This window comes from Mirounga leonina, unplaced genomic scaffold (assembly GCF_011800145.1).
Source record: "Mirounga leonina isolate KUSES-001 unplaced genomic scaffold, KU_Mleo_1.0 Mir_96, whole genome shotgun sequence".
Classification (NCBI taxonomy): domain Eukaryota; kingdom Metazoa; phylum Chordata; class Mammalia; order Carnivora; family Phocidae; genus Mirounga; species Mirounga leonina.
In genome coordinates this window covers 5,849,744-5,876,884 of record NW_023270871.1, presented here as the reverse complement: position 1 = coordinate 5,876,884, position 27,141 = coordinate 5,849,744, and the positions used below count along the sequence as shown (strand labels likewise).

The 27,141-nt window shown below is 41.4% G+C and overlaps 1 protein-coding gene across 2 annotated transcripts in view; it reads right to left on the bottom strand.

Moving 5' to 3' along the window:
- Positions 1-4,260: 4,260 nt before the first annotated feature.
- LOC118006423 (complement component C7-like) overlaps positions 4,261-27,141 on the bottom strand; it is a 58,298-nt gene continuing 35,417 nt past the window's right edge. Inside the window, exons 14-18 of one of the 2 annotated variants that reach the window (XM_034999080.1) lie at positions 26,703-26,835; positions 15,417-15,608; positions 10,750-10,840; positions 7,135-7,319; positions 4,261-5,500 (exon numbers count right to left, since the gene is read on the bottom strand). In XM_034999080.1, coding sequence (XP_034854971.1) covers positions 5,319-5,500; positions 7,135-7,319; positions 10,750-10,840; positions 15,417-15,608; positions 26,703-26,835 — 783 coding nt within the window. In that variant the 3' untranslated portion in view covers positions 4,261-5,318. The other variant, XM_034999079.1, reaches the window with a different exon arrangement.

The following is a 27,141-nucleotide window of genomic DNA, read 5'->3' as shown; positions in this document are numbered from 1 at the left end:
AGTCTAATAATACACCAGTGCTGAGCCTTTCGTGTTAATCACTTCCTCTTGAGGATGTCTGGGAAAATTTCCTTTGATGAGAAAATTCCATTTCACGATTATAGAAAATTCCTTGACCTCTCTGTGTTCCTAGCCGACTTGATCAGCATCAAGAGAATGATTCTGCAGCACATATGCTTTCTGCCTCAAGTCAGTGCATCTCTGTCCTGAACATCACTGATCTGCTATGTACCTAAGGCCCCGCCCCTGGATATTCAGTACAAGTCTCCTCTCCTAAAGATGCGTGCAAATAGCAGTGATAACGGGGCAGTTCTTTATGTTTGTCCTTTTGCAGGAAATTGTCCTCAGCCTGCGAATCAAAAATAACATTTTATTGTCTTTCTTCTATCCACCTAGTCACCATCATCCCGTTTCTTCTCAAACAACAGTCTTTCTATCTGGTCTTGTTAACCCTTGGCTTAAAAAAGCAAATTTCCCTACGTGATTGATGTTTTTAGTGTAAATCTGGAGCTTTGTCTGACAGGAATAAATAAAAAGACAAATTGTAAGTGCTTTGGTTTTCACAGCAGGGAGTCCTATCATGCCATCAGCTTTCTTGTCCCCAAATGTGTGAGCTGCCTGAAAGACCAGGGTAACTGAAAGGCATGCATATACCTCTGGTTTCTCAGATATTAACGGAAATTGCCTCCTACTGTGGTTGCTTTCTGGCTCAGTGTTCTGAAAGAGAAACAGGTCATTCCATTTCGAGCACAAGTATTGAATACACGTTAGTCCATCAAGAAGGAAAAATCTCGGCGCACTGGTAGGTAGCAGGACAAATGTGACTGCTCGGTTCTGCTAATCCTGTACTAAAAATGCTTTCTCTCTCTCTTTTTCATTTCTTTTCTCTTGTCTTGTCCCTCATCTGCCTCTCTCTCCAACCTCAGATAAAGAGTAGGTAGAGTAGGTACACCTGAACACTTACTTCATTTCCTACGCAAATCATGTAGCATCTTAGTTTAACTTCAAGTTCATGATGACCTCCTCCACCAGCTATTAGAAATAATCCGAATGCCTATGGTGGGTTAGCAAGTCAGTGAGTGTGTGGGTGTAAGAAAATTTGGTATCCATAGAAAGAAAATGTAGAATGGATGATAAGCTATGGGGTTCAAGAATATTCATTAATACACATACTTACCTTAAGCAAAAGGTAAAGGCACATAACAACCTGTTTTCTGGATGCTGGGTACACCATCTGCCCAGCACCTGTAGCACTGAGTGACTGCTTAACAACAGAATGGGTTCACAGTTCTCATATGAAGCTGAGATTAGCCATGACATTTCCAGCTGAGGGGGGAGCCCTTGATCATATTAACCGGTTAGCTGGCTAGTTGCCAGGTAACTCAGAGTTCCAGGGGTCATTTGTCAGATATTTCCACTTGCCACTCCACACCCCCACTATACCTCACCTAAACGTAAGAACCTTCCCTCTGTTTTAAGGGATTACAAGTATCCCAGATTGTTGGTGGAAGGGAGGGAGAGCAGTCTGGATGGGGTTCACAAAATCTCATGGCATTGATAAGCAGCACTTCCGTTGGTCAGTTATTAGGAAATGTGTGAAGTGTCATAAGAAGACACTCTCCATTTCGTCTTATTTTATTTTTCCCTCCCTTCCCCTATGATCCTGTTTTGTTTCTTAAATTCCACATATGAGTGAAATCATATGATAATAAGGAGGGCACATGATGTAATGAGCACTGGGTGTTATATGCAACTGATGAAGCACTGAACTCTACCTCTAAAACTAGTAATACAATATCTGTTAATTAATTGAATTTAAATAAAAATTTTTTTAAAAAGACACTCTCCGGTGTGATTAGAAGATCTTCCAAAGCAGCTTCTCTGCCCAGGTGACTTGCAGTGTCCCTTTAAATTGTGAGTGATGACTTGTGGGATGTGGCTTGGCTCGCACATAGCTCCCTAAAGCTAGTGATGGTTTATGCAACTGCCAATTCCTTCCTCCTCCTCTGTCCCCGACTAGGTCCAGACAACTTTGACATCAACACTTTCTGCCTTCTCCTCCAAGGTTATATCCCACTCTAACCCAGAGGACCCTCACCTGTCTGAGCAGCAGGAAGGGCAAGCAGAGGAAATTCTCACACTACCTACCACATTCTCCATGCAGTCAATTTTCATGGTATAAACAGTCCTCCTGGCTTTCCTCAAAGCCTTCTCTTTAGATGTTCAAGAGCTTATTTTCAAAGTTTCAAAACATTTTAAAAGACTTAATATTGAAAGTTACTTTCTCCTTGCAGACTCATTGCAATGATCCTAATTCTTTTATAAGCAACTGTGAAGATCTCTACTAGAGGAAAGGTCAAGTGTAAGAATGTTCAGAAAAGAAAAAAGGCACAAAATTTAATTTTTCAAGATGGCATCTCTCTACAACTTCATTCACTGCTCCTTCCTTCCCCACCAACTCTTCACTAACCCCTTACTTTTCCTTCATTAACTCTGGGAAACTTCTTTCTCAAAGCTTAGTTGTCAAATCTGCTAATTTTTTTTTTTTCAGACTTCATTTGACCTCTCCTATAGCACTTGATAATTTGACCATATCCTCTGTACTAGTTAGGAAAGGAGGGTGATGGTGCATAAGTAGTAGATGTTTAACTCTATACTAGCGTAAGACAAGAGGAGAAGTTATTGGAAGGATACTGATCTCTTCCTCCCAAAGAAATTACTTGTTCAATTTTGTTCTGGGATCTACATGTGGTCCTGGCATTTTCAAACCTATCCCCCTACCCAGGATAGAAATTAACTCCCTAATAACCTCTAACAAATGCAGTTGGCCTCAATTAAACATTTCTGAACGCTATCATTTTCAATCTATTTAAACCTGCCTCCTTGTATTTTTTTATTTTGTTTATTTGAGAGAGAGAGAAGCAGATTCCCCACTGAGCAGAGAGTCCGATGTGGGGCTCAATCCCAGGAAAGACCCTGGGATCATGACCTGAGCTGAAGGCAGACGCTTAACCAACTGAGCCACCCAGGCATCCCAAAACCTGCCTCCTTGTAACTTCCATATATTCTATCTGAATCTTCATTCAAGGGACAATGTGGTATATAAAGCTGGACCTGAATCAGACCTGGGTTTCAGGTAAGAACACACTGGCATGGCCATTGTGGAAAATAGTATGGAGTTTACTCGAAAAATTATTTAAAAAAAAAACTACCATATGATCTGCAATTCTACTTCTGAGCAAATATCGAAAGGAATTGAAATCAGGATCCTGAAGAGGTATTCATAATACCCAAGATATAGAAACAACCTAAGTGTCCATCCATGGATGAGTAAATAAAGAAAATGTGGTATATACATACAATGAAATGTTATTCAGCCTTAGAAAAAAGAGGGAAATCCTGCCATTTACAACAATATGGATGGACGTAGTGGACACTATGCTAAATGAAATAAAGCAAACAGCGCAAGATATACTATATAATCTCACTTATGTGTATAACCTAAAATAGTCAAGTTCATAAAGAAAAGAGTAGTAGAATGGTGGCTTCTAGGAGCTGAGGAGAGGGGGGATTTGGGGACATGATGGTCAAAGAGTAGCAAGGTTTAGTTATGCAAGATGAGGAAGTTCTGGAGATCCACTATACGGCATTGCTGTAGCTATGTGTTAGCCAAAATGCCTATCGCTAACAATACTTTAACATATACTTAAAATTTTCTAAGAAGGGGGGCGCCTGCATGGCTCAGTCAGTTGAGTGCGTGACTCTTGGTTTTGGCTCAGGTCATCATCCCTGGGTGGTGGGATGGAGCCCCACATTAGGCTCTACGCTCAGGATATACTCAGCATGCAGAGTCTGCTGAAGGTTATCTCCCTCTCCCCTTCCCCTCTGCTCCTCCCCCTTGTCCCGTGCAAGCCCTCTCTTTAAAATAAATAAATAAACTCTTTTCAAAAATGTTTTCTGAGAAGGAAGATATTATGTTGTGTTCTTACCATAAAATAAATAAATAACAACAACAATGAGAAGAGAGGTGGGGGAAAACTTCAGGAGGTGATAGATGTTTATGGTCTTGATTGATGCGTACTTATCCCCAAACTCATCGGAGTTGTATACATTAAATTTGTATAGCTTTTTACATGTCAATCATACCTCTGTAAAGTAATTTAAAAAGTAAAAATATATTTAAAAAGAACACATTAGCCATTCTTCGTGGAAACATTCTTTAAAATTAAACATAATACGGTTGAAAAAAACTCCAAAGAATAGTATCTTTAATGAGATTTTAATCATTGTCGTTTTAACTAAGCTTTTGTTGAAATGTATTTATCAGTACCAGAAAAGTACAGTTATTATTTGTATATGAAAGCATATTTTAAATTCCACTTAAGCCCACTCATTCCATCTCCCACAGCTGCTTTTTTGTTTTGCAGAAAGATGAATAAGGAATAAAAAGGCCAATGTCTCAAATTGATGTACCTGTGCGGCCCCTGAAAAATCCAAGCATGTATTCATATGCGAGAAAACTGAGCTGTCAAATCACAATCTCTCAATAGCTCAGGCATGAACTCACGCTTCCTACAAAAGAAAAGGGGGGAAAGGCGGCAAACTGCAGTTCTTGCGCTTGACACGCCCTAGAGAAAAGCCCCAGAGAGAAGAGGGGATTGTATTTGTGCTCAGACAAGAAGGCAGAAGGTGCCAGCGAGGATAGCACAGTGGTTCTGACATTTCCGGGGTTCGGATCCCTGCCTGTGGTGCTGGAGTCACAGGGGGAAGCCTGAGACGGCTGCTTGGGGTGGATAATTGTATCTGTCTTTTTCCATTCACGGTCCCCTAAGCATTCAGCTTCCCTGAGCGAAGCCAACCTCTCTCATCTTACCTCTTCTCCTAATCCATCTGTACAGTGTGTTCTGGCCCATGGGTGGGGTCGATCATGTGTTAAAGAATCCTAGGGCTGAACGGAGGATTCGAGTTTCTCTGGTCTAAGCCTCTAATTTTCGGATTTAGAAAGTCAAGGTCCAGACAAGTGAGCAATGTGTCCAAGCACACACAGTCAGCTCTTGCACAGGTTCGTGTGCGTTGTTCATCCTGACTGCCATTTTACATAAGAAGAGAAGGCCTATTACCTGGATTCGGGTTTGGCAGAACCGGGCGGGGGGCGGGGGGCGCTGTGCTGGTGCGCGCAGCTGGGCGTTGGGGAGAGACGGTGCAGGGCCCGGAGAAGGAAGGGGCCCCCCGGCGGGCAGAGTCGCCTCAAGCACTCAGTTACGTGTGTTTGAACTCAGCCACAGCGGGCTGTGGGATTCCGCCCGGGGCCCGGGAGCCTACGGGGTCCCCGCGGCGCAGGGCCCTGTGCTGGTGACAGTGACGTCCTGCCCTCGGCACCTGAGCGCGCCAGCCGCGCACTCGCTCATCGTCTGCTCCACGCCGTCCACTTCCACGCAGACGCGAAAGCCGCCTTCCTCGCACCCCGAGGCTTCTCTGCAGACACACCTGCCGCTCTTGGCTGGAAACATAAACGACGCAGGCTTAATGGCACGTGGTGGAGCGGGGAGAGTCCAGGCACATAACCTCCAAAATCACGATGCTCTACAGAGATCTCTAGAAGCGCCTGCCTCGGGGGCCGCAACCAGCCCCCCCGGGAAAGCGGTAGGACCGGGAAAGTGAGGCATTTTGCTGCACTCCGGATAAGCAGGGTTTGAGGCTGGCCAGGCCGATTGGCCGGACCCACGTGCGCCAGCTCTCTCCAAGTCAAGGGCTCCCCAGTCCTCTCTCGTGCTGTCTAGGGAAGCCGGAAACTGAATATAAATCCCTCAACCCCTGACAGATAAGCAGACCTCAGCAAAGACCAAGTTGCTGCAAGGCTCAAACAAGGACAAAGAAAAGAATTCAATTCACCTTGAGACACAGGGCATAAGACGCAAAAGGCCATATAGCCTGTAAAAATAAGCCAGAAATGAGTTGGGGAGGAATTCACCGTGTGCGCTGCAGGTGCTGGCCAGCCCACTGGTGACTGCCAATCCTAATGTGACCCAGTGGTTGGGGTTCAGTACGTCCTGGCTTGGGCCACGAACTGTCCCGGAGTGAGAGGAAAAGGGCCCGGCTGGTACAGGCCACGGGGAGGGCATGAGTTGCTGGCAGAGATCTCACAGATCACACAGTCCAGCTCCCAAATTTCCCCAGATGGGGAAACTGAGGGCAGTGACTTGGCTCCGGCCACGCAGGCTTTCCCCCTTAGTAGTGTAGCTAAAACTGAGAGGAAGGCCATGCAAGGGTGCTATTTAAGATCATCGTTAAGTGCTACTGGGACGTAGTGCTGGCAAATCTCGAGCCACGAGCTGAAAAAGTAACTCCTTTTTCTATCGTCTTCAAATTCTTCTGAGTACTTCTAGGAGAAAGTGTCACCTTGGCACTGACAGGCTTTTAACACTCCCCTAACACTTGCTAAACTCCCTTTCTCAGGGCGCCTGGGTGGCTCAGTCGGTTAAGCGACTGCCTTCGGCTCAGGTCATGATCCTGGAGTCCCTGGATCGAGTCCCGCATCAGGCTTCCTGCTCGGCAGGGAGTCTGCTTCGTCCTCTGACCCTATCCCCTCTCAGGTGTTCTCTCTCTCAAATAAATAAAAATAAAATCTTTTAAACTCCCTTTCTCCCACAGAAGCAGTACCCCTCAAGCTGCCAGCCCCATCTGGCTAGACTCTACAACCTTATTTTGTTTCTTTACATGTATTTTTATAGTTACCTAATATTTATGGCACGCGATAGTTCCTTTTAAGAAAGTGATAAGAAAATGTCCTTTTTTAAAAATAGGTATTTTTATGTGAGTCTATTTTTTAAAATGAATACATAATCTGGATAATACAAGGAGCAAGAACCATGAAGGGGAAATGGGAAGCACCAGGGTTTGGGAGGACAGTCAAACCATTGAGGATGGGTTTTTGTTCTCTTAGGTACTCGATCCCCCCGCCCCGGCTCCCCAGGGAAGGCTGTGGGCAAGGACAGTTCACTCTTGGACCAGCCTAGACTTTCACATCCTCAGGGATCTGCTTGGATTTGCTGCTAAACTAGAACCCCCAGTTTTAGAAACCTCAGTACTACTACCTTCGCATTGTTATAGTTACAAATATGAAATGCCCCTTACCATCACATTTTCCCCAGAGTGGGCAGGCACCACAGGCTTTCTCAGTGGGGACAGGCAGAGTGCAACTGTCCCTCCCAGCAAGGGTGTAATTTCTACCCTGACAGTGGAGAACATGCATCTTGCAAACTGTCAGAGGCAGTATCCTTTTGCTTCTCTCATCTCGAGCACATACACCCAAGGAGGATCTGAAACAAATTTTTTAAATTACATTACTTAGAAGATTTTCAGTCTTCGAAATGGAGGATGAGAAGCGAAAGGAGAGGCTCTGAGCTCAGGGCCTCCGACGTTACCAGCCACAGCAAAAAGATGGAGCAGAAACTTCGATCTCCTTCATGCCTGGGGCTCACCCTCCTCAGATCTTCAAAATGAACATATTTTGCTCCTATTTGCTCACAATTTTTACAAGCTTAGGTGTCTCGTGTTGCTCTAGTTTCATCTAGAGCAGATCAGATACAGCAAATTAGAAGAGAAGGCAAGGTCTGCTCAGGACACTGGTGGGTTGACAAGCAGGAAGGAGGCAGAAAATCAGCAAAGATCACACACTCAGAGACTGTAGTCTGTTGGGACTGTTGACTGCAGAAATTAGGTCCTCCCAAGCCAGCAGGCCTGTATGGCATTGTCCAACACTTGATGACCAAATCCTCAAGAGAAGATGAAATTGTATTTTTCAATGGGATTTTTTTTTTACAGTATAGTTATCAAAATCAGGATTTTTAATATTGATACAATACTACTATCTATTTCATAGACAATATTTGTCAACTGTTCCCTAAATGCCCTTTACATCTTTTTTTCCCTCTCCAAAGTCCAAGGATCACACACTCCATTCAGTTGCCATGTCTCTTTAATCTCCTTTAACCTGGACCAGTTCCTTAGTCTTTCATTGTCTCTCAAAAAACGAAAACAAAGTTAACATAATCAATGGGATTTTTTTAAAGTATTGATGTTTACAAAGTAGTTTAGAAATATTTCTATAAAAATATATTACTTTTTTGTTTCTTAAGCATGCATGCTAAAATGGTGAGATTCGGCTTTTTGGAAAGGTCACTAATAAAAACAAACACCTTCCTGAATGTTGATAGATAAGGAAGGCATTACTGTAGTGAACGCTTAGACAACAAAGTATTTTTGTATGGTAGATGGAGTTTATATTTATTTTTATATATATTTAGCTCTAATATTTTCTTCAATACCAAGAGCTAAATTTACTTGGAGTTATTTACATCACAAAAACAAATCCTTGTATCTTTCTTTTATCTGCTTATTTAAGCTTTAAATTGAACTACTCAGAACAGCTCAAAGGGCAGAGACCTGGCAAAGCCACCTTGTTATCAGTATCTGATAGAAAGCTCACACCATGTCTATAAACAGCAGGCTACAGATAAAGTAAATGAATCAGAAAAGTTGGAAAGAGGATGAAAGTGAATCAAAGTCAACAATGATTCATAAAAAAATAACACCACAGTCAGAACACCCTGGGCGGACGACCACTACAATTTACACTGTTTGGCTATATTTTTCTCGAAAGAAGTTACTTCTTATAAGATACTGCCACAGGGGCGCCTGGGTGGCTCAGATGGTTAAGCGTCTGCCTTCGGCTCAGGTCATGATCCCGGGGTCCTGGGATCGAGCCCCGCATCGGGCTCCTGACTCGGCGGGGAGCTTGCTTCTCCCTCTCCCTTTGCCTCTCCCCCTGCTCGTGCTCTCTCTCTATCTCTGTGTCTCAGATGAATAAATAAAATCTTTAAAAAAGAAAAAAAAATAAGATACTGCCACAATCACCATTACCCACTGTAGGCGTTCAAGGAGTTAGGTGTGTGTTTCGGGGACAATAATAATTGAAAGCCAAGTACAGCTTACCCTCCAGCAACACTGGTTTGAACTGCACTGCCGGTCCACTTATACAGAGATTTGTTTTGATACTACAAATGTATTTTCTCTTCCTTATGATTTTCTCAATAGTATTTTCTTCTCTATAGATCACTTTATTGTAAGAATACAGTATATACGCCTGGGTGGTTCAGTCGGTTAGGCGTCTGCCTTCGGCTCGGGTTATGATCCCAAGGTCCTGGGATGGAGCCCCATATCAGGCTCCCTACTCAACAAGGAGTCTGCTTCTCCCTCTCCCTGCCACTCGCCCTGCTTGTGCTCTCTCACCCTCTCTCTCTCTCAAATAAATAAATAAAAATCTTTTTTAAAAAAATATTTATGTTATTGGTAAGGTTTCCAGCCAATAGTAGGCTATCAGTAGTTAAGTTCTGGGGGGAGTCAAAAGCTGTATGTGGATTTTTGACTGTGTGAAGGGTTCGGCACCCCAACCCCCATATTGTTCAAGGGTCAACTGTAATTGGTCAGTAATCGTATGGGTTTTTTTTTATTCTTATGTTAATCCCCATACATTACATCATTAGTTCTAGATGAAGTGTTCCATGATTCATTGTGCATAACACCCAGTGCTCCATGCAGAATGTGCCCTCCTCAATACCCACCACCAGGCTAACCCATCCTCCCACCCCCCTCCCCTCTAGAACCCTCAGTTTGTTTTTCAGAGTCCATCGTCTCTCATGGTTCGTCAGTAATCATATGTTTTGATTCAAACTTAAAGATGACCAATAAATCTGGGGGCTTAGATTTCTCCCATTTGCCTCCCCAGATTCACTCTCCATTCTCCGCCCCACTGCCAGGAAGGCTGACACTATGAACCACTTCCTTATCTTCTAGCTTCAGGTGCATTTGATCAATGGCAGGAGATTGGAGGGATGTTTAGTGCCCTGGCTCACTCCAGGGTGGCGGGGGGGGGGGGGGGGGGGCGTTCTCTGAGGTTCCTAAAATGAGGGACTCAGCTCTTCCTCAGCTGCCATCTGCACAGTCTTCTCTGTCTCCAGCTTTGCATAAAAGCCCCTCTTGTCACTGCTTCAGGCCCCGGGCACAGATATGCACCTTGGCTGTTGGCAGTCAGGGACTACTGCCCCCTGGCGTGCAGTTTCCTTCCCTCTGCCCACATGTCTATAAATAGTCCCGCTAGGGAAAGCTCCTCTTGTCCTAAGGCAGTCAGACTCCCTTGTCCCACTAGGACCATAACCCAGACATCTAGTACCTACTTCAGCTATCCACCTACAGCAGAGTGATTGCAAGCTGGGTGGCATTCTTATAATGCCCATCTCAAGACACAGCCATTTCGAGAATTGGAAAAGCAGCTACTTGTTATCTCTGTTGGAACACTGCATAAGAGTTTATATTTCAAGGGAATTTCAACCCTAATTTCCTCAAGCTCTAAATCCTCGAGTGACAGTGTTTTCATTTTGCCCCATTTCATGTATAAAACAAGCAGTGCCCGAGTCCTTCAGCCTTTCTCTAGACGGAATAGAACACTGCGTAACGCCGCTGGTTGCCAGGCCTGGGGTGACCCAGGCAAATAACAGACAGTAGATGGGCCAGGCTAAGACGCAAACAAAGATCCTTAACCCTTGGTCAGCAGCACCTTCGATCTAACAGAGAGACTAGCATCTATTGACACACTTTTTTTTATCTTGAATAAAATAAAACAAATAAAAATAAAATATAAAAATAATAAAATAAAATAAAAATTTTTTAAAAAGCAAAAGCAGAGCTTACCCACATTCATAGGGCATTTTACAAACACATCTTGAATTCTGCAGTTTCTCCCAGCGCTGACATTCGGGCACTGCTGGTGGCAAAGGGGCCTCTGAAAGAAAAGGATAAGGGAGATGCAGTCATTCGAAGAGCTTCTTTATGGTAAACAAGATGTTATTTTAATTGTTGAACCAGGTTCTGTAATATTCTCAACTGCCACAAATTTGTACAGTTGAAAAACAAAGCTGTAAAGCATTTTACAGGAGACAGAGCATTCCTAGGAGTACCCTACAAATAATTTCATTGTTACCATTTCTTGAGCATTTCCTATTGTGTGAGCATTGACTATTGTGATATTTAATCCTCCTTAACAGATGCCCACTTCAGAGTTAAAGACATTAAGGGTCAAGGGCACCTGGGTGGTTCAGTCGGTTACGCGTCTGCCTTCGGTTCAAGTCACAATTCCGGGGTCCTGGGATCGAGCCCCACATCAAGCTCCCTCCTCAGCGGGGAGCCTGCTTCTCCCTCTCCCTCCGCCTGCCGCTCCCCCTGCTTGTGCTCTCTCTGTGTCAAATAAATAAATAAAAATCTTAAAAAAAAAAAAAAAAGAAACAAACAAAGGGTCAGAAAAGCTAAGAAATTGGTGCTAGTTCACATATTTAACAGATTGGCCAAGCCAGGATTTAAGTCCATGTTTGTCTCAACTCAAGGCCAGGGGAGAAGGCTCCCTTTCATTAATAAATTGCGATTTATAAACTGTTGTCTGGACTGCATTTTACCCACTCTGTCTATAGTGGGACAGAAAGCAACATAATGTGATCTATACATGGAGAACTCCCTAGTACCCCAAGATGTATAATAACCTCTCACATGTAAATGTCTAATTGGTTTCCCTTCAATAGTGAATCAATATCTAGAGGTATTTACATTTAATAAAATCCTTTCCATTGCTTTGTGCTTTCTACAAACTGATCAAAGTCAACCATCATTCCAATTTTGACAGGAAAACACCTTGGTCCAGCTTACAAGAGCTTGATTTGACGGCCATCTCCTCAGCTATCCCTGATTACAAGGTGAATAGCCTAAAATATCCTGCTATTTCCACTGCCTGCCAGCTTCATGACAATGGAATTCAGTGGCATATACTTTCCCATCATAAAACTAGTTCTTTGTTGGATATATCTATAAAGGTAATTTATCTGAGGAGCATATTTTTATGGATGCACAAACTGTGCAATACTTCCTTAATTTGGAAAACGTAAGAGCTTTAGACATGACAGTAAAATCTCATGAACAATTCATAACTTGTAAAAAATGGCAGCAATGTAAAGCATAGCCTGCCATGTCCAGCCACATCTGTAATGAGTACTCATTCTTTAAACACTTCCCTTTAAAAGTCTATTATCCTAAATGCAATGTAGTATTCTGAATTGGATCCTAGACCATTAAATGGATATAGTAGAAAAAATAAAATCTGTAGTTTAGTCAATAGTATTATACTAATATTAAATGTCTTAATTAACCCACTAAATTATGTCAAGTTATATGAGATGTTAATATTTTGAGAACATGGTGAAGGGTATACAAAAACTGTATTTGCAACTTTTCTGAAATCTAATATTGTTCCAAAATAAAATGTTTTTTAAGATGGTGTTCTTCAGGGAGCGCCTGGGTGGCTTAGTCGGTTAAGTGTCCAACTCTTGATTTCGGATCAGGTCATGATCTCAGAGTCATGAGATCCAGCCCCACCTTGGGCCACCACACTTAGCAGATTCCATCCCTCACACTCTCCCCCTGCCCCTCCCTCACTGAACAACAACAAAAAGATGGTGTTATCTAGATCAGTGCTTCTCAACCAGTGGCAATTCGGCAATGTCTAGAGACATTTTTGCATAACCAGGGGTGAGGGGGTGCTACAGGCATCTAGTAGGTGAAGACCAGGGATGCTGCTAAATATCTTACAATGCACAGGTCAGGCTCCCACAACAAAGAATTACCAGGTTCAAAATTCCAATAGTGTTGGGGATGAGAAAGTCTAATCTAAATGTACCAAAACTAAAGTTCAATGATAAAGTCATATAAATGAGTTCTGCATTACGCTTAGAAGTTTATTTGCTAGAGGCAGGGGAGAGGGGAGAGGGAATGCAAAGAAGGTGGTCAAAGGGTACAAAATTCCAGTTATAAGACAGATGGGTACTGGGGATGTAAAGTGCAACACAGAGACTATGGTTAACACTGCTCTATGATATACGGGTAGGCTGTTGGGAGAGTGGATCCTGCGAGTTCTCACCACAAGGAGAAATTTTCTTTTTTTTTAATTGTATTTTAGCGAGATGATGGATGTCAACTAGACCTACTGTGGTAATCATTCCACAATAGATATAAATCAAACCATCAATGATGTACACCTTGAACTTCTACAGTGATGTATGTCAATTATTTCTCAATAAAACTAGAAAAAATATATATATATTTTTAAAGATTTTATTTATTTATTTGAGAGAGAGAGAGAGCACAAGAGGGGGGAGTGGGAGAGGGAGAAGCAGACTCCCTGCTGAGCAGGGAGCCCAATGTGGGACTCGATCCAGGGACTCCAGGATCATGACCTGAGCCGAAGGCAGTTGCTTAACCAACTGAGCCACCCAGGCGCCCCGAAAAAATATTTTTTAAACTTTATTTACTAATCATTCATAAGAATGAAATTCTAGATTTTAAATGTTTTCTAGAAGTTATTATAATTTCTTTATGAAAAATCACTGGTAGAATTAGCTAGACCAAAGACCTTTGCATTTAAGAACATATAGCTTGGGGGCACCTGGGTGGCTCAGTCGTTAAGCGGCTGCCTTTGGCTCAGGTCATGATCCCAGGGTCCTGGAATTGAGTCCCACATCGGGCTCCCTGCTCGGCAGGAAGCCTGCTTCTCGCTCTCCCACTCCCCCTGCTTGTGTTCCTGCTCTCGCTATCTCTCTCTCTGTCAAATAAATAAATAAGATCTTTAAAAAAAAAAGAAAGAAAGAACATATAGCTTGGTTATGTTCATATATCTTTACGTCAAGACTACATATTGATGGAGGGAGGGAGAAATGAGTGGTTAGTGTTTAATGAGCACGGAGTGTCAGTTTGGGAAGATGAGAAAGCTCTGGAGATGGATGCTGATGATGGTTGCACAATAATGGGAATGTACTTAATGCACTGAACTGTACATTGACAAATGGCTAAAATGGTAAATGTTATGTTATGTCTGTTTTACTGCAATAAAAATAAAAAGACTAACTACTGATAGCAGTTATTTTAAAACATCAGCCTTGGAGGCTGACAAACCTGGAGTTTTCTATTTGTGATAGGCTTATTTTAAGGGAAGTTACTATTCTTATTCATCATGTCTTCTGAAAAACACGCAGGCCTGAAAAATATCCTTAACTGAAACTTTAATAGAATTTGCTACTGAGTAGGAGAAAATTCATACCAAATTGTGCTACAAAATGACTGGAGCAGACATTTTAGAAAGACAAGTATGTAATATCTCCTTTGGAATGAAAGAGCAACCTCAGCAAGTGTACATTGTTCTCTTTAATTTTAGAATTCCTGGTACAGGTCCATTACTTCAAATATCCCTGATAAATTCATATTGATGTGTCAGTGCCGTAGAAAACAAAGCACTTGTCTCTGCTGTGGACCTCTGACAGCTAATGAGCACATGGGCACCAGCATGGCGGGCACCCGGCTGGCCCTGCTGCCTCCTGATGACAATTAATGTCTATGTTTAACACCACAGCCCACGTCCACCTTCAGCTGCAGAGGATTCTGTACAGCCTGCCCTCTCTTTAGCTGTGACCATCGAATTCACCTGACGGTATCACTCACAGAATCTAGTACTTCATCCTCACCATAAAAGGCAAATTTTAGCATTGGATTAAAGTCATTCACCAGAAAAATAAGAATACCATACAAAATGGAATGTAAATGCGTTTTCCTTCCTTCCTGTTTCTTAATTGTCACAAACATGTGTTTTCATTTATTTTTTAAAATGCAAACAAAGAAGAAACAGGAGGTGATTTTAAAAATAAATCCATCCTACCTTAAATAGCTCTAAAAAGAAATGGTTTGGCTTTCTAAACCTCTTCTCACTGTAGCTTCTTAAAAGATCATTTTAATTTGCTTGGTGTTCAAAATACTGAATTTTTGGATTTCCACTATTAAGAACATCCGTACAAACCACAACACTTTGCTTTCAATAACTTCTGCTTTGCAGTGTTAAGTGTAAATGCTTCTAAATTTTCTATTTCAATAATGCTAATAAACTCTCTGAAAGCCCAGGAGTGAAACATAGATATTTTTTATAAATCTTCAACTCAACTCTGTACTTAATAAAAGTACATTCCAAAAATCTGGAGAAAACCAGAAATTATTTTTTAAAAATTCTTTATTTTCTTAGCACCAAAACTTATCTAATCTTCGGTAAGAAGGATTTAAGTTAGTTTCAGAATCACCAGGGCTCTCCTTGCTGTTCCTTGCATCCCATGAGTCTACCTGTGCCATGTGAAAAAGAGTCTGTTATCCAGTCTACAAACTGACCTTCTTGTAGACGGGCAGGGATGGAGGGAATGACTCACAGTTATGTCCATTCAGTGCCATAAAGGAGTGGCACTGAGTTCAGGTGTCCTTGGACAGACCTATGAGCTACTCACCTTTTTGCACACACTGAACACTCTTCATATCAGGACTCCACTTAAGGCTGGATCCACAGAGAAATGCTGAAGGACCTTCTAAGGACATGCCACGTGAACAGGAAATGGTCACCTTCTCACCAACTCCATAGAACGGTTTGCGGGGATGACTCTGTATGCCATCCATCAGTGCAGGTAGAACGCAGGCAATTTCTAAAGATAAAAGAAAACAGAATACAAGGGTCATTGCTTTCCTAAGCCATCTTTTTTTTTTAATGATAGCTTTGAATAGTGCTAATACACATGCTCTGCTTTTTCACATTAGAGGACAAAGAGCTTCGAAGAGGTAAGTTCACTCCTGGGATACCCTGAAAGACATGTCCCACAGTGCCTGGCATGTAATTAACCAGTGAAAGACTGAAGACCAAAACAGTTCCCATCCTCCACCCCTACCCTCAAAGCAACATGCCCACTTAAAATGAACCAGACTTATAAACAGAGTCCTAAAGCCCAGGCTGCTGTGTACCACGATTTTCACAGCTGCCACTTATCTCTCGGGTCTGGTGAAGTCCCACCAAAATTTTCCCAAAAGCACTATTCATCTGCATATCATTAACATATATCCAATTAGATATTTTTACTATCTGAAAGTTTTAAAGAACCACCTTTAACCTTACAACCATACAAGTATTAGTCTTTGGTTTTCCATCTCTAGTCTTTCTCACTCGATTACATTCATTAGCTCAAATCTTCTACTTGAGAAAACAGCAAAAGAGAAATAGAGAAACATGCATAGTTATGGGACGCAAGTCATAATTTATGATTTAAAAAAAAATCTTGGCAATCTCTCTAATGACTTTGGACAATATTCTACAAAATCCTGCTCTGGGGCGCCTGGGTGGCTCAGTTGGTTAAGCGACTGCCTTTGGCTCAGGTCATGATCCTGGAGTCCCTGGATCGAGTCCCGCATCGGGCTCCTTGCTCGGCAGGGAGTCTGCTCCTCCCTCTGACCCTCCCCCCTCTCATGTGCTCTCTCTCATTCTCTCTCTCTCAAATAAATAAATAAAATCTTTAAAAAAAAAAATCCTGCTCTGTTTCTTTACCATTTCCATCAGAAACTCCATTCATTCATTAATTCAAAAACAACACTAGGGGGCGGAGCAAGATGGCGGAGGAATAGGAGACCTGGATTTTGTCTCCTCTCAGGAATTCAGCTGGATAGGGATCAAACCATTCTGAACACCTACAAACTCAACAGGAGATCGAAGAAAGGAATAGCAACAACTCTCTCATCAGAAAAGCGACCACTTTCTGGAAGGTAGGACGTGCGGAGAAGTGAATCCGCGGCGATATTCGGGAGGATAGACGGTGGGGGAGGGGCCTCCGTTGGCCGCTTCTGGCAAGTGATAGAGCCGCGGAGCACAAAACCGGAACTTTTAAAAGTCTGCTCCGCTGAGGGACGTCACTCTGGTGGCTAAGCGGGGGGTGGAACCCATCGGGACAGTGTGGTCTCAGGACCCTCGGGGTCACAGAAAGACCGGGGGTGCCTGAGTGTGGCAGAGCTCCCAATATCGGAGCAGGGAAGCCGGCTGCAGAGGCGGAGCCCAGGCGCGGGCTCTCAGCTCCGGGTGGCCATAAACCGTGATCCGCGGCACAGTCGGGCCCCTGCTCCTCCAGCAGGGACCCAACAAGCGGCAGATCCGGGGAGACTCACCTTCCTCCCCCGGGAGGAGCCGCGCGGGAGTGCACCGCAGGGATCTGCTGGGTTTGGAGACTCCACCCGGGTCGGGTGCCAGAGATAGAAATGCGCGGTCACAGGCCGGGCGAGCACGGAGTGCGGCCGGAGACCAGGGAGATGGGAGTGACTGACGGCTTTTCTCTGGGGGCTCACTGAGGAGCGGGCCCGAGTTCTCGGCTCCTCCGGGCCGGAGATTGGGAAGCCGCCATTTTCACTCTCCACCTCCAAAGCTGTACGGAAAGCTCGCAGGGAACAAAAGCCCCGGAGAGCAAACCCGAGCAGATTACTTAGCCGGGAGGGGGCAAGGGCTGGGCAATTCCGCCTCCGGCAGAGACATTTGGAAACCACGGCAACAGGCCCCTCCCCAGAAGATCAGCGAGAACAGCCAGCCAAGACCAAGTTCACCGATCAATGAGAACGGCAGAACTCCAGCGCTAGGGGACTACTGCACATAGAATTCACGGCTTTTTTACCATGATTCTTTAGTCTTTTAAAGTTAATTTTTTTTAACTGTCTTTTTGTCTTTTTATTTCTTTTTTGAATTTTTCTTTTTCCCTTTTTCAACCAACATCTTATCAATCCCTTTTTAAAAAAAAAACATTTTTATTTTTCATTTTTAGAGTCATATTCTATCCCTTAATAGTAGTTACCCATATTTTTGGCTTATATATATAAGTTGTTCTCCCTTTAAAATTTTGAGATAGTTTCTTCTAACAGATTAAAATATACCCTAAATCTCTAGTATATGGTGTTTTCTATTCTCCTGCCTGATCACATCCTCTCCCTTTTTTTTTCTCTTTTTCTTTTTTCTTTTTTTAAATCCTCTTCTTTCTTTTTTCAAACAACTTCTTATCAATTCCTTTTATAAAATTTTTTATAATTTCCATTTTTACAGTCATAGTCCATCCCTTCATCATATCAACCCTTATTTTTGTACATATATAAGTTTTTCTTTCTTTAAAATTTTGGGAGGCACTTTCTTCTAAAAGACCAAAATACACCCCAAATCTAGTGTGTGGCACTGATCTATATACCAGCCTGATCATATTTGATCACATTCTGGTTTTTTTTGTTGTTGTTGTTTTGTTTTGTTTTGTTTGTTTTTGTTTTTATCTTTATCTTTTTCTTTTTTTTTCTTTTTCTTTTTTCTCTCTTTCCCTTTCTTATCTCACTGCTTCAGGTCTTTTCTGATTTGTTTAGAGTATATTTTCTGGGGATGTAGTTACTCTGCTAGCATTCTGTTCTCTCATTAATCTATTCTCCTCTGCACAAAATGACAAGACGGAAAAAATCACCTCAACAAAAAGAACAAGAGGTAGTACCGACTGCCAGGGACCTACTCAATATGGACATTAGTACGATGTCAGATCTAGAGTTCAGAATCATCACTTTAAAGATACTAGCTGGGCTTGAAAAAAATATGGAAGTTATTAGAGAAACCCTTTCTGGAGAAGTAAAAGAGCTAAAATCCAACCAAGTAGAAATCAAAAAGGCTATTAATGAGGTGCAATAAAAAATGGGGGCGCTAAGTGCTAGAATAAATGAGGCAGAAGAGAGAATCAGTAATATAGAAGATGAAATGATGGAAAATAAAGAAGCTGAGAAAAAGAGAGATAAACAACTACTGGATCACGAGGGCAGAATTCGAGAGATAAGCGATACCATAAGACGAAACAACATTAGAATAATTGGGATCCCAGAAGAAGAAGAAAGAGAGAGAGGGGCAGAAGGTATAATGGAGCAAATTATAGCAGAGAACTTCCCTAATTTGGGGAAAGAAACGGCATGAAAATCCAGGAAGCAAAGAGAACCTCTCTCAAAATCAATAAAAATAGGTCAACACCCCGACATCTAATAGTAAAACTTACGAGTCTCATAGACAAAGAGAAAATCCTGAAAGCAGCTCGGGAGAAGAGATATGTAACCTACAATGGTAGAAACATTCGATTGGCAACAGACCTATCCACAGAGACCTGGCAGGCCAGAAAGGACTGGCAGGATATATTCAGAGCACTAAATGAGAAAAATATGCAGCCAAGAATACTCTATCCAGCTAGGCTGTCATTGAAAATTGAAGGAGAGATAAAACGCTTCCAGGACAAAAAACTAAAGGAATTTGCAAACACAAAACCAGCCCTACAGGAAATCTTGAAAGGGGTCCTCTAAGCAAAGAGAGAGCCTAAAAGCAACATAGACCGGAAAGGAACACAGACAATATACGGTAACAGTCACCTTACAGGCAATACAATGGCACTAAATTCCTATCTTTCAATAGTTACCCTGAATGTAAATGGGCTAAATGCCCCAATCAAAAGACACAGGCTAACAGACTGGATTAAAAAACAAGACCCATCGATATGCTGTCTGCAAGAGACTCATTTTAGACCCAAAGACACCCCCAGATTGAAAGTGAGGGGGTGGAAAACCATTTACCATGCTAATGGACACCAAAAGAAAGCTGGGGTGGCAATCCTTATATCAGACTAATTAGATTTTAAACCACAGACTATAATAAGAGATGAGGAAGGACACTGTATCCTACTTAAAGGGTCTATCCAACAAGAAGATCTAACAATTGTAAATATCTATGCCCCTAACATGGGAGCAGCCAATTATATAAGGCAATTAATAACAAAAGCAAAGAAACACATCAACAACAATACAATAATAGTGGGGGACTTTAACACCCCCCTCACTGAAATGGACAGATCGTCTAAGCAAAAGATCAACAAGGAAATAAAGACTTTAAATGACACACTGGGGGCGCCTGGGTGGCTCAGTTGGTTAAGCGACTGCCTTCGGCTCAGGTCATGATCCTGGAGTCTCTGGATCAAGTCCCACATCGGGCTCTCTGCTCGGCAGGGAGTCTGCTTCTCCCTCTGACCCTCCCCCCTCTCATGTGCTCTCTCTCATTCTCTCCCTCTCAAATAAATAAATAAAATCTTTAAAAAAAAAATAAATGACACACTGGACCAAATGGACTTCACAGACATATTCAGAACATTCCACCCCAAAGCAACGGAATACACATTCTTCTCTAGTGCCCATGGAACATTCTCCAGAATAGATCACATCCTAGGTCATAAATCAGGTCTCAACCGGTACCAAAAGATTGGGATCATTCCCTGCCTATTTTCAGACCACAATGCTTTGAAACTAGAACTCAATCACAAGAGGAAAGTCGGAAAGAACTCAAATACATGGAGGCTAAAGAGCATCCTACTGAAGAATGAATGGGTCAACCAGGAAATTAAAGAATTAAAAAAATACATGGAAACCAATGAAAATGAAAACACAACTATTCAAAATCTTTGGGATGCAGCAAAGGCAGTCCTAAGAGGAAAGTATATAGCAATACAAGCTTTTCTCAAGAAACAAGAAAGGTCTCAAGTACACAACCTAACTCTACACCTAAAGGAGCTGGAGAAAGAACAGCAAATAAAGCCTAAACCCAGCAGGAGAAGAGAAATAATAAAGATCAGAGCAGAAATCAATGAAATAGAAACTAAAAGAACAGTAGAACAGATCAACGAAACTAGGAGCTGGTTCTTTGAAAGAATTAACAAGACTGATAAACCCCTGGCCAGACTTATCAAAAAGAGAAGAGAAATGACCCAAATCAACAAAATCATGAATGAAAGAGGAGAGATCACAACCAACACCAAAGAAATACAAACAATTATAAGAACATATTATGAGCAACTCTATGCCAGCAAATTAGATAACCTGGAAGAGATGGAGGCATTCCTAGAGATGTATCAACTACCAAAACTGAACCAGGATGAAATAGAAAACCTGAACAGACCTATAACCACTAAGGAAATTGAAGCAGTCATCAAAAATCTCCCAAAAAACAAAAGCCCAGGGCCAGATGGCTTCCCAGGGGAATTCTACCAAACATTTCAAGAAGAATTAATACCTATTCTTCTGAAACTGTTCCAAAAAATAGAAACGGAAGGAAAACTTCCAAACTCATTTTATGAGGCCAGCATTACCTTGATCCCAAAACCAGACAAAGACCCCATCAAAAAGGAGAATTACAGACCAATATCCCTGATGAACATGGATGCAAAAATTCTCACCAAAATACTAGCCAATAGGATCCAACAGTACATTAAAAGGATTATTCACCACGACCAAGTGGGATTTATCCCTGGGCTGCAAGGTTGGTTCAACATCCACAAATCAATCAATGTGATACAATACATTAACAAAAGAAAGAACAAGAATCATATGATCCTCTCAATAGATGCAGAAAAAGCTTTTGACAAAGTACAGCATCCTTTCTTGATCAAAACTCTTGAGTATAGGGATAGAGGGTACATACCTCAATATCATAAAAGCCATCTATGAGAAACCTACAGCGAATATCATTCTCAACGGGGAAAAACTGAGAGCTTTCCCCCTAAGGTCAAGAACGTGGCAGGGATGTCCACTATCACCACTGCTATTCAATATAGTATTGGAAGTCCTAGCCACAGCAAACAGACAACAAAAAGAAATCAAAGGCATCCAAATTGGCAAAGAAGAAGTCAAACTCTCACTCTTTGCAGATGATATGATACTTTATGTGGAAAACCCAAAAGACTCCACCCCAAAACTGCTAGAACTCATACAGGAATTCAGTTAAATGGCAGGATATAAAATCAATGCACAGAAGTCAGTGGCATTCCTATACACCAACAACAAGACAGAAGAAAGAGAAATTAAGGAGTCGATCCCATTTACAATTGCACCCAAAACCATAAGATACCTAGGAATAAATCTAACCAAAGAGGCAAAGGATCTGTACTCAGAAAACTATAAAATACTCATGAAAGAAATTAAGGAAGACACAAAGAAATAGAAAAATGTTCCATGCTCATGGATTGGAAGAACAAATATTGTGAAGATGTCAATGCTACCTAGAGCAATCTACACATTCAATGCAATCCCCATCAAAATACCATCCACTTTTTTCAAAGAAATGGAACAAATAATCCTAAAATTTGTGTGGAACCAGAAAAGACCCCGCATAGCCAGAGGAATGTTGAAAAAGAAAAGCAAAGCCGGCGGCATCACAATTCCGGACTTCAAGCTCTATTACAAAGCTGGCATCATCAAGACAGCATGGTACTGGCACAAAAACAGACACATAGATCAATGGAACAGAATAGAGAGCCCAGAAATGGACCCTCAACTCTATGGTCAACTAATCTTCGACAAAGCAGGAAAGAATGTCCAATGGAACAAAGACAGTCTCTTCAACAAATGGTGTTGGGAAAATTGGACAGCCACATGCAGAAGAATGAAACTGGACCATTTTCTTACACCACACACAAAAATAGACTCCAAATGGTTGAAAGACCTCAATGTGAGACAGGAGTCCATCCAAATCCTAAAGGAGAACACAGGCAGCAACCTCTTTGACCTCAGCCGAAGCAACTTCTTCCTAGAAACATCGCCAAAGGCAAGGGAAGCAAGGGCAAAAATGAACTATTGGGACTTCATCAAGATAAAAAGCTTTTGCAAAGCAAAGGAAACAGTCAACAAAACGAAAAGACAACTGACAGAATGGGAGAAGGTATTTGCAAATGACATATCAGATAAAGGGCTAGTATCCAAAATCTATAAAGAACTTATCAAACTCAACACCCAAAGAACAAAGAATCCAATCAAGAAATGGGCAGAAGACATGAACAGACATTTTTCCAAAGAAGACATCCAAATGGCCAACAGACACATGAAAAAGTGCTCAATATCGCTCAGCATCAGGGAAATCCAAATCAAAACCTCAATGAGATACCACCTCACACCAGTCAGAATGGCTAAAATTAACAAGTCAGGAAACAACAGATGTTGGCGGGGATGCGGAGAAAGGGGAACCCTCCTACACTGTTGGTGGGAATGCAAGCTGGTGCAGCCACTCTGGAAAACTGTATGGAGGTTCCTCAAAAAGTTGAAAATAGAGCTACCATATGATCCAGCAATTGCACTACTGGGTATTTACCCCAAAGATACAAAAGTAGGGATCCAAAGGGGTACGTGCACCCCGATGTTTATAGCAGCAATGTCCACAATAGCCAAACTGTGGAAAGAGCCAAGATGTCCATCAACAGATGAATGGATAAAGAAGACGTGGTATATATATACAATGGAATATTATGCAGCCATCAAAAGGAATGAGATCTTGCCATTTGCAATGACGTGGATGGGACTGGAGGGTATTATGTTGAGTGAAATAAGTCAAACAGAGAAAGACATGTATCATATGATCTCACTGATATGAGGAATTCTTAATCACAGGAAACAAACTGAGTGTTGTTGGAGTGGGGGGTGGGGTGGGAGGGATGGGGTGACTGGGTGATAGACACTGGGGAGGGTATGTGCTCTGGTAAGCGCTGTGAATTGTGCAAGACTGTTGAATCTCAGATCTGTACCTCTGAAACAAATAATGCAATATATGTTAAGAAAAAAAAAAGAAGAAGAAGAAGGTAGCGGGAGGGGAAGAATGAAGCGGGGGAAATCGGAGGGGTAGACGAACCATGAGAGACGGTGGACTCTGAGAAACAAACGGGGTTCTAGAGGGGAGGGGGGTGGGAGGATGGGTTAGCCTGGTGGTGGGTATTGAGGAGGGCACGTTCTGCATGGAGCACTGGGTGTTGTGCACAAACAATGAATCATGGAACACTTCATCTAAAACTAATGATGTAATGTATGGGGATTAACATAAGAATAAAAAATATATATATATTAGTAAAAAAAAATTCTAAAAATCTTTTTAAAAAAAAGGAGAAAATAAATAAAGCATTTCACATTCTTTATTCTCTACTCAAAAAAAAAAAATCATCATTTGAGGTTCTTCTTATTTCAGTTTTTATGTTTGTCTTTTGTTAAAAGTTCTTTTTGGTTGGCTTTCAAATATGCCTGTTTATCTTTCATAATCTCTGTACCTTAAATTTTTTTTTCTTTAAATATATTAAACATGCTTAACTTAAAAAAAAAAAAAAACATCTATTGAGTGCCTATATTTAGCCAATTATGTTGTGTGCTGCTGGGGATGTAACAGATACAAGTCTACAACATTTGGTAATGCCTTTCTCCTTGAGGTATCTGTAGTTTGAAAAAAAAAAAAAGCTGAAAGACTGCTGAACTAAGGAGGAACTGCAGCTCAGAGGCTGAAAAGCTGGTAGTTTTTAACAATCTTATAGGACTAAGGGATCAAGAGTTAAGTCTACTCCCATCACAAAGGAGGAACCTAGGGAGAAATCCCAGACTTTCTATTGGGATCCCTTAATGGCCACACCCTAGGAATAAAGGTAAACAAGACATAAAACAGCCTCACTGCTTGCCAGAAACAAAATCAAATCTTTTCTATAGGAAGAGAAGAACATCACCCAAAACCTCAAATGATTCCTTTATTTTTTTACACATAAAGTCTGTCATTTAATCAAAACTAATCTAACATTCAAAAGGACAAGAATTAAACAAACTCCCCAAAAAAGACAATAGAAACAGATCCACAGCAGGTCCAGATATTGGGATTAACAGCAACAGACCTTGAAATAACTGTGATTAACATGTTGGGAAAAAATTAAATAACAAGGTGCAGAATTTCAACAGAGAATAAGAAAGTATAGAAAAGTGGACAAATTAAATATCTAGAATTGGAAAATGAAATTAAGAACACAACAGTTCTTAAAAGCGGATCATATACAACCGTATAGAGACTTGATAAACTGGAAGATAGATCAATAGGAAGTATTTAGAATGAAACAGAGAGGGCGACTGGGTGGCTCAGTCCATTAAGTGTCTGCCTTCAGCTCAAGTCATGATCCCAGGGTCCTGGGATGGAGCCCCATGCTTCTCCCTCTGCCTCTGCCTCTCCCCCTGCTTGTGCTCTCTCTTTCTCACCCGCTATCTCTCAAATAAATAAAAAATAAAATCTAAAAAATCATTTAGAATGGAACAAAGAGTGGGGAAAAATGATGTAAAACAAAGAAAAGAATGTAGGTAATATATACAGTCTAAAAAATACATCATTTGTGTCTCACAAGGAGAAATGAGCAAGAATGGGACAGAGTCAATGAGGACACAATAGTCAAGAATTTCCTAAAATTGACAAAAGACACTAAAGCCAGATTCAAGAAGTGCTTCGAATATCAACCACGGTAAAGACAAAGAAAGTCACACCTAGGCACATCACAGTGGAGGTGCTTCTGAGACCCAAGCACTGGGGAAAAAAGGAAATTCTCAAAAGTAGCTGGACATAAGATTTTCAAACCAGAAACAGCAAGATTCAGAGTAAATGTCTCACTAGAAAACAGTGAAGTCAAAAGGGAAGGAATAAAATCTTTAAAGGCCTTAAGTAAAATAACTGCTAACCTAGAATTCCTTACCCAGTAAAAATATCCTTCAAAAACAAAGATAAAATAAAGACTTTTTTTTTTTTTAATAAAGACATTTTAAGATGAACAAAGACTGGGACCATTTCTTATCAGTAGATTCACAATAAAGGAAAAAAGCTCTTCAAGCACAAGCATCTCATTAAACATTTTGAAGAACTAACTTTTGGCTTTATCACTCCGAGGTAGGAAATGTTTATATTCTATTTCAGTAATTTCTGCTCAAGGACTCTAGGAGTGAGAGACAGACAGAGACAAAGACAAAGAGGAAGAGGAGAGGTTCTACAGATCAAAAAGAAGAAGACAAACAGAAAATAGGGGCCAAAAGTTGAACAGTCACTTCATCAAAGAGGATATGCAAATGGCCAATAAACATGAAAACAGGCATGACATCATAGTCACCAGAAAAAAATACAAATTAAAAAATAAGTTATTGCTACACACTCACCAGGACAGCTAAAATTTTTAAAAGAATGATGATGTCAAGTGTTGGTGAGGATACAGAGCTATCTTGGCTTCCCAGGTTCTGGTAGGGATGTAAGTTGGTACAACCATTTGGAAGACTGGTAGCATCTACTAAGTCTAAATGTATATACACCCTATGATTCAAAATTTCACTAGGAGATACATACCCAAGAGAAAAAAAATGTACATGTGTACACTAGGGCTTTTTTCACATCGCATAGACCAACTGATAGAGGAAAAATATGTCTCTACAGCTCTATCCATCCACCAAACCAACTTACACTGCAGTACGAGTGAGATGGAAGGCCAACAGTAGCGTTAGCTTGGTTAGCAGAAGCACGTACTCAGGTGCCTACATCTGAACAGAATAGGACCCAAAGCATTTGAAGAAGTACACTGATGATGGTACATCCCTAGAAATTGAGTTATAGAGGATGTTCTGAAGGTCTGCGCCAGACCTGAGCTCCCTGACCTATTCTAATTTGCACCAGAAACTTTAAAATTGCAGTAAAATGTGCCTCCCCTAACAGGAGCACTATCAGCTAGAGAGCGCTGAGGGCTTTTTCAAGACACAACTGAAACCTGGACAGGATCATATGAGCCTCTCAGGAAAGGGAGGTCAAGACATGGGCCACACAGTGAGCAGAGGTTCATCTTGATTCATTCTCTTCCCCATGATTCTCTCATTTTAAGTTATACACTACAGCCAAGGCCACTCACTCTGACAGTGCATTTCCCCAACAAGCCACTGTAAATCGTCTCCGCATCTGGCTACAGGGTCTCCAATAAGAGAGTATCCTTCATTGCAAGTATATACTATGTTTTTCCCAACAGGAAACATCGCACCTTCATCCTATACAGAAATGAAAGAGAGACAGAGAGAAAAAAGTATGTCTATTGTGCATTAACAGAATGTTTCTTTAGATATATTTGGCCTATCAATCATGCCTTCTTTGAATCATCAGGCAAACTAAGTTCAAATAACTAATTTAGAAAATTATCTATAAAAACATTTTTCCCTGTACGGTCCTAATCAACAACACTTGTACTACCATTAATTGAAACAAAGCCATTAACGCTACTCTACTATAATTTATTGATTGTCCCCAAGATACCAAGCACTGTCGTAAGCATTTATTAAAATTACTTTAGTGGACAC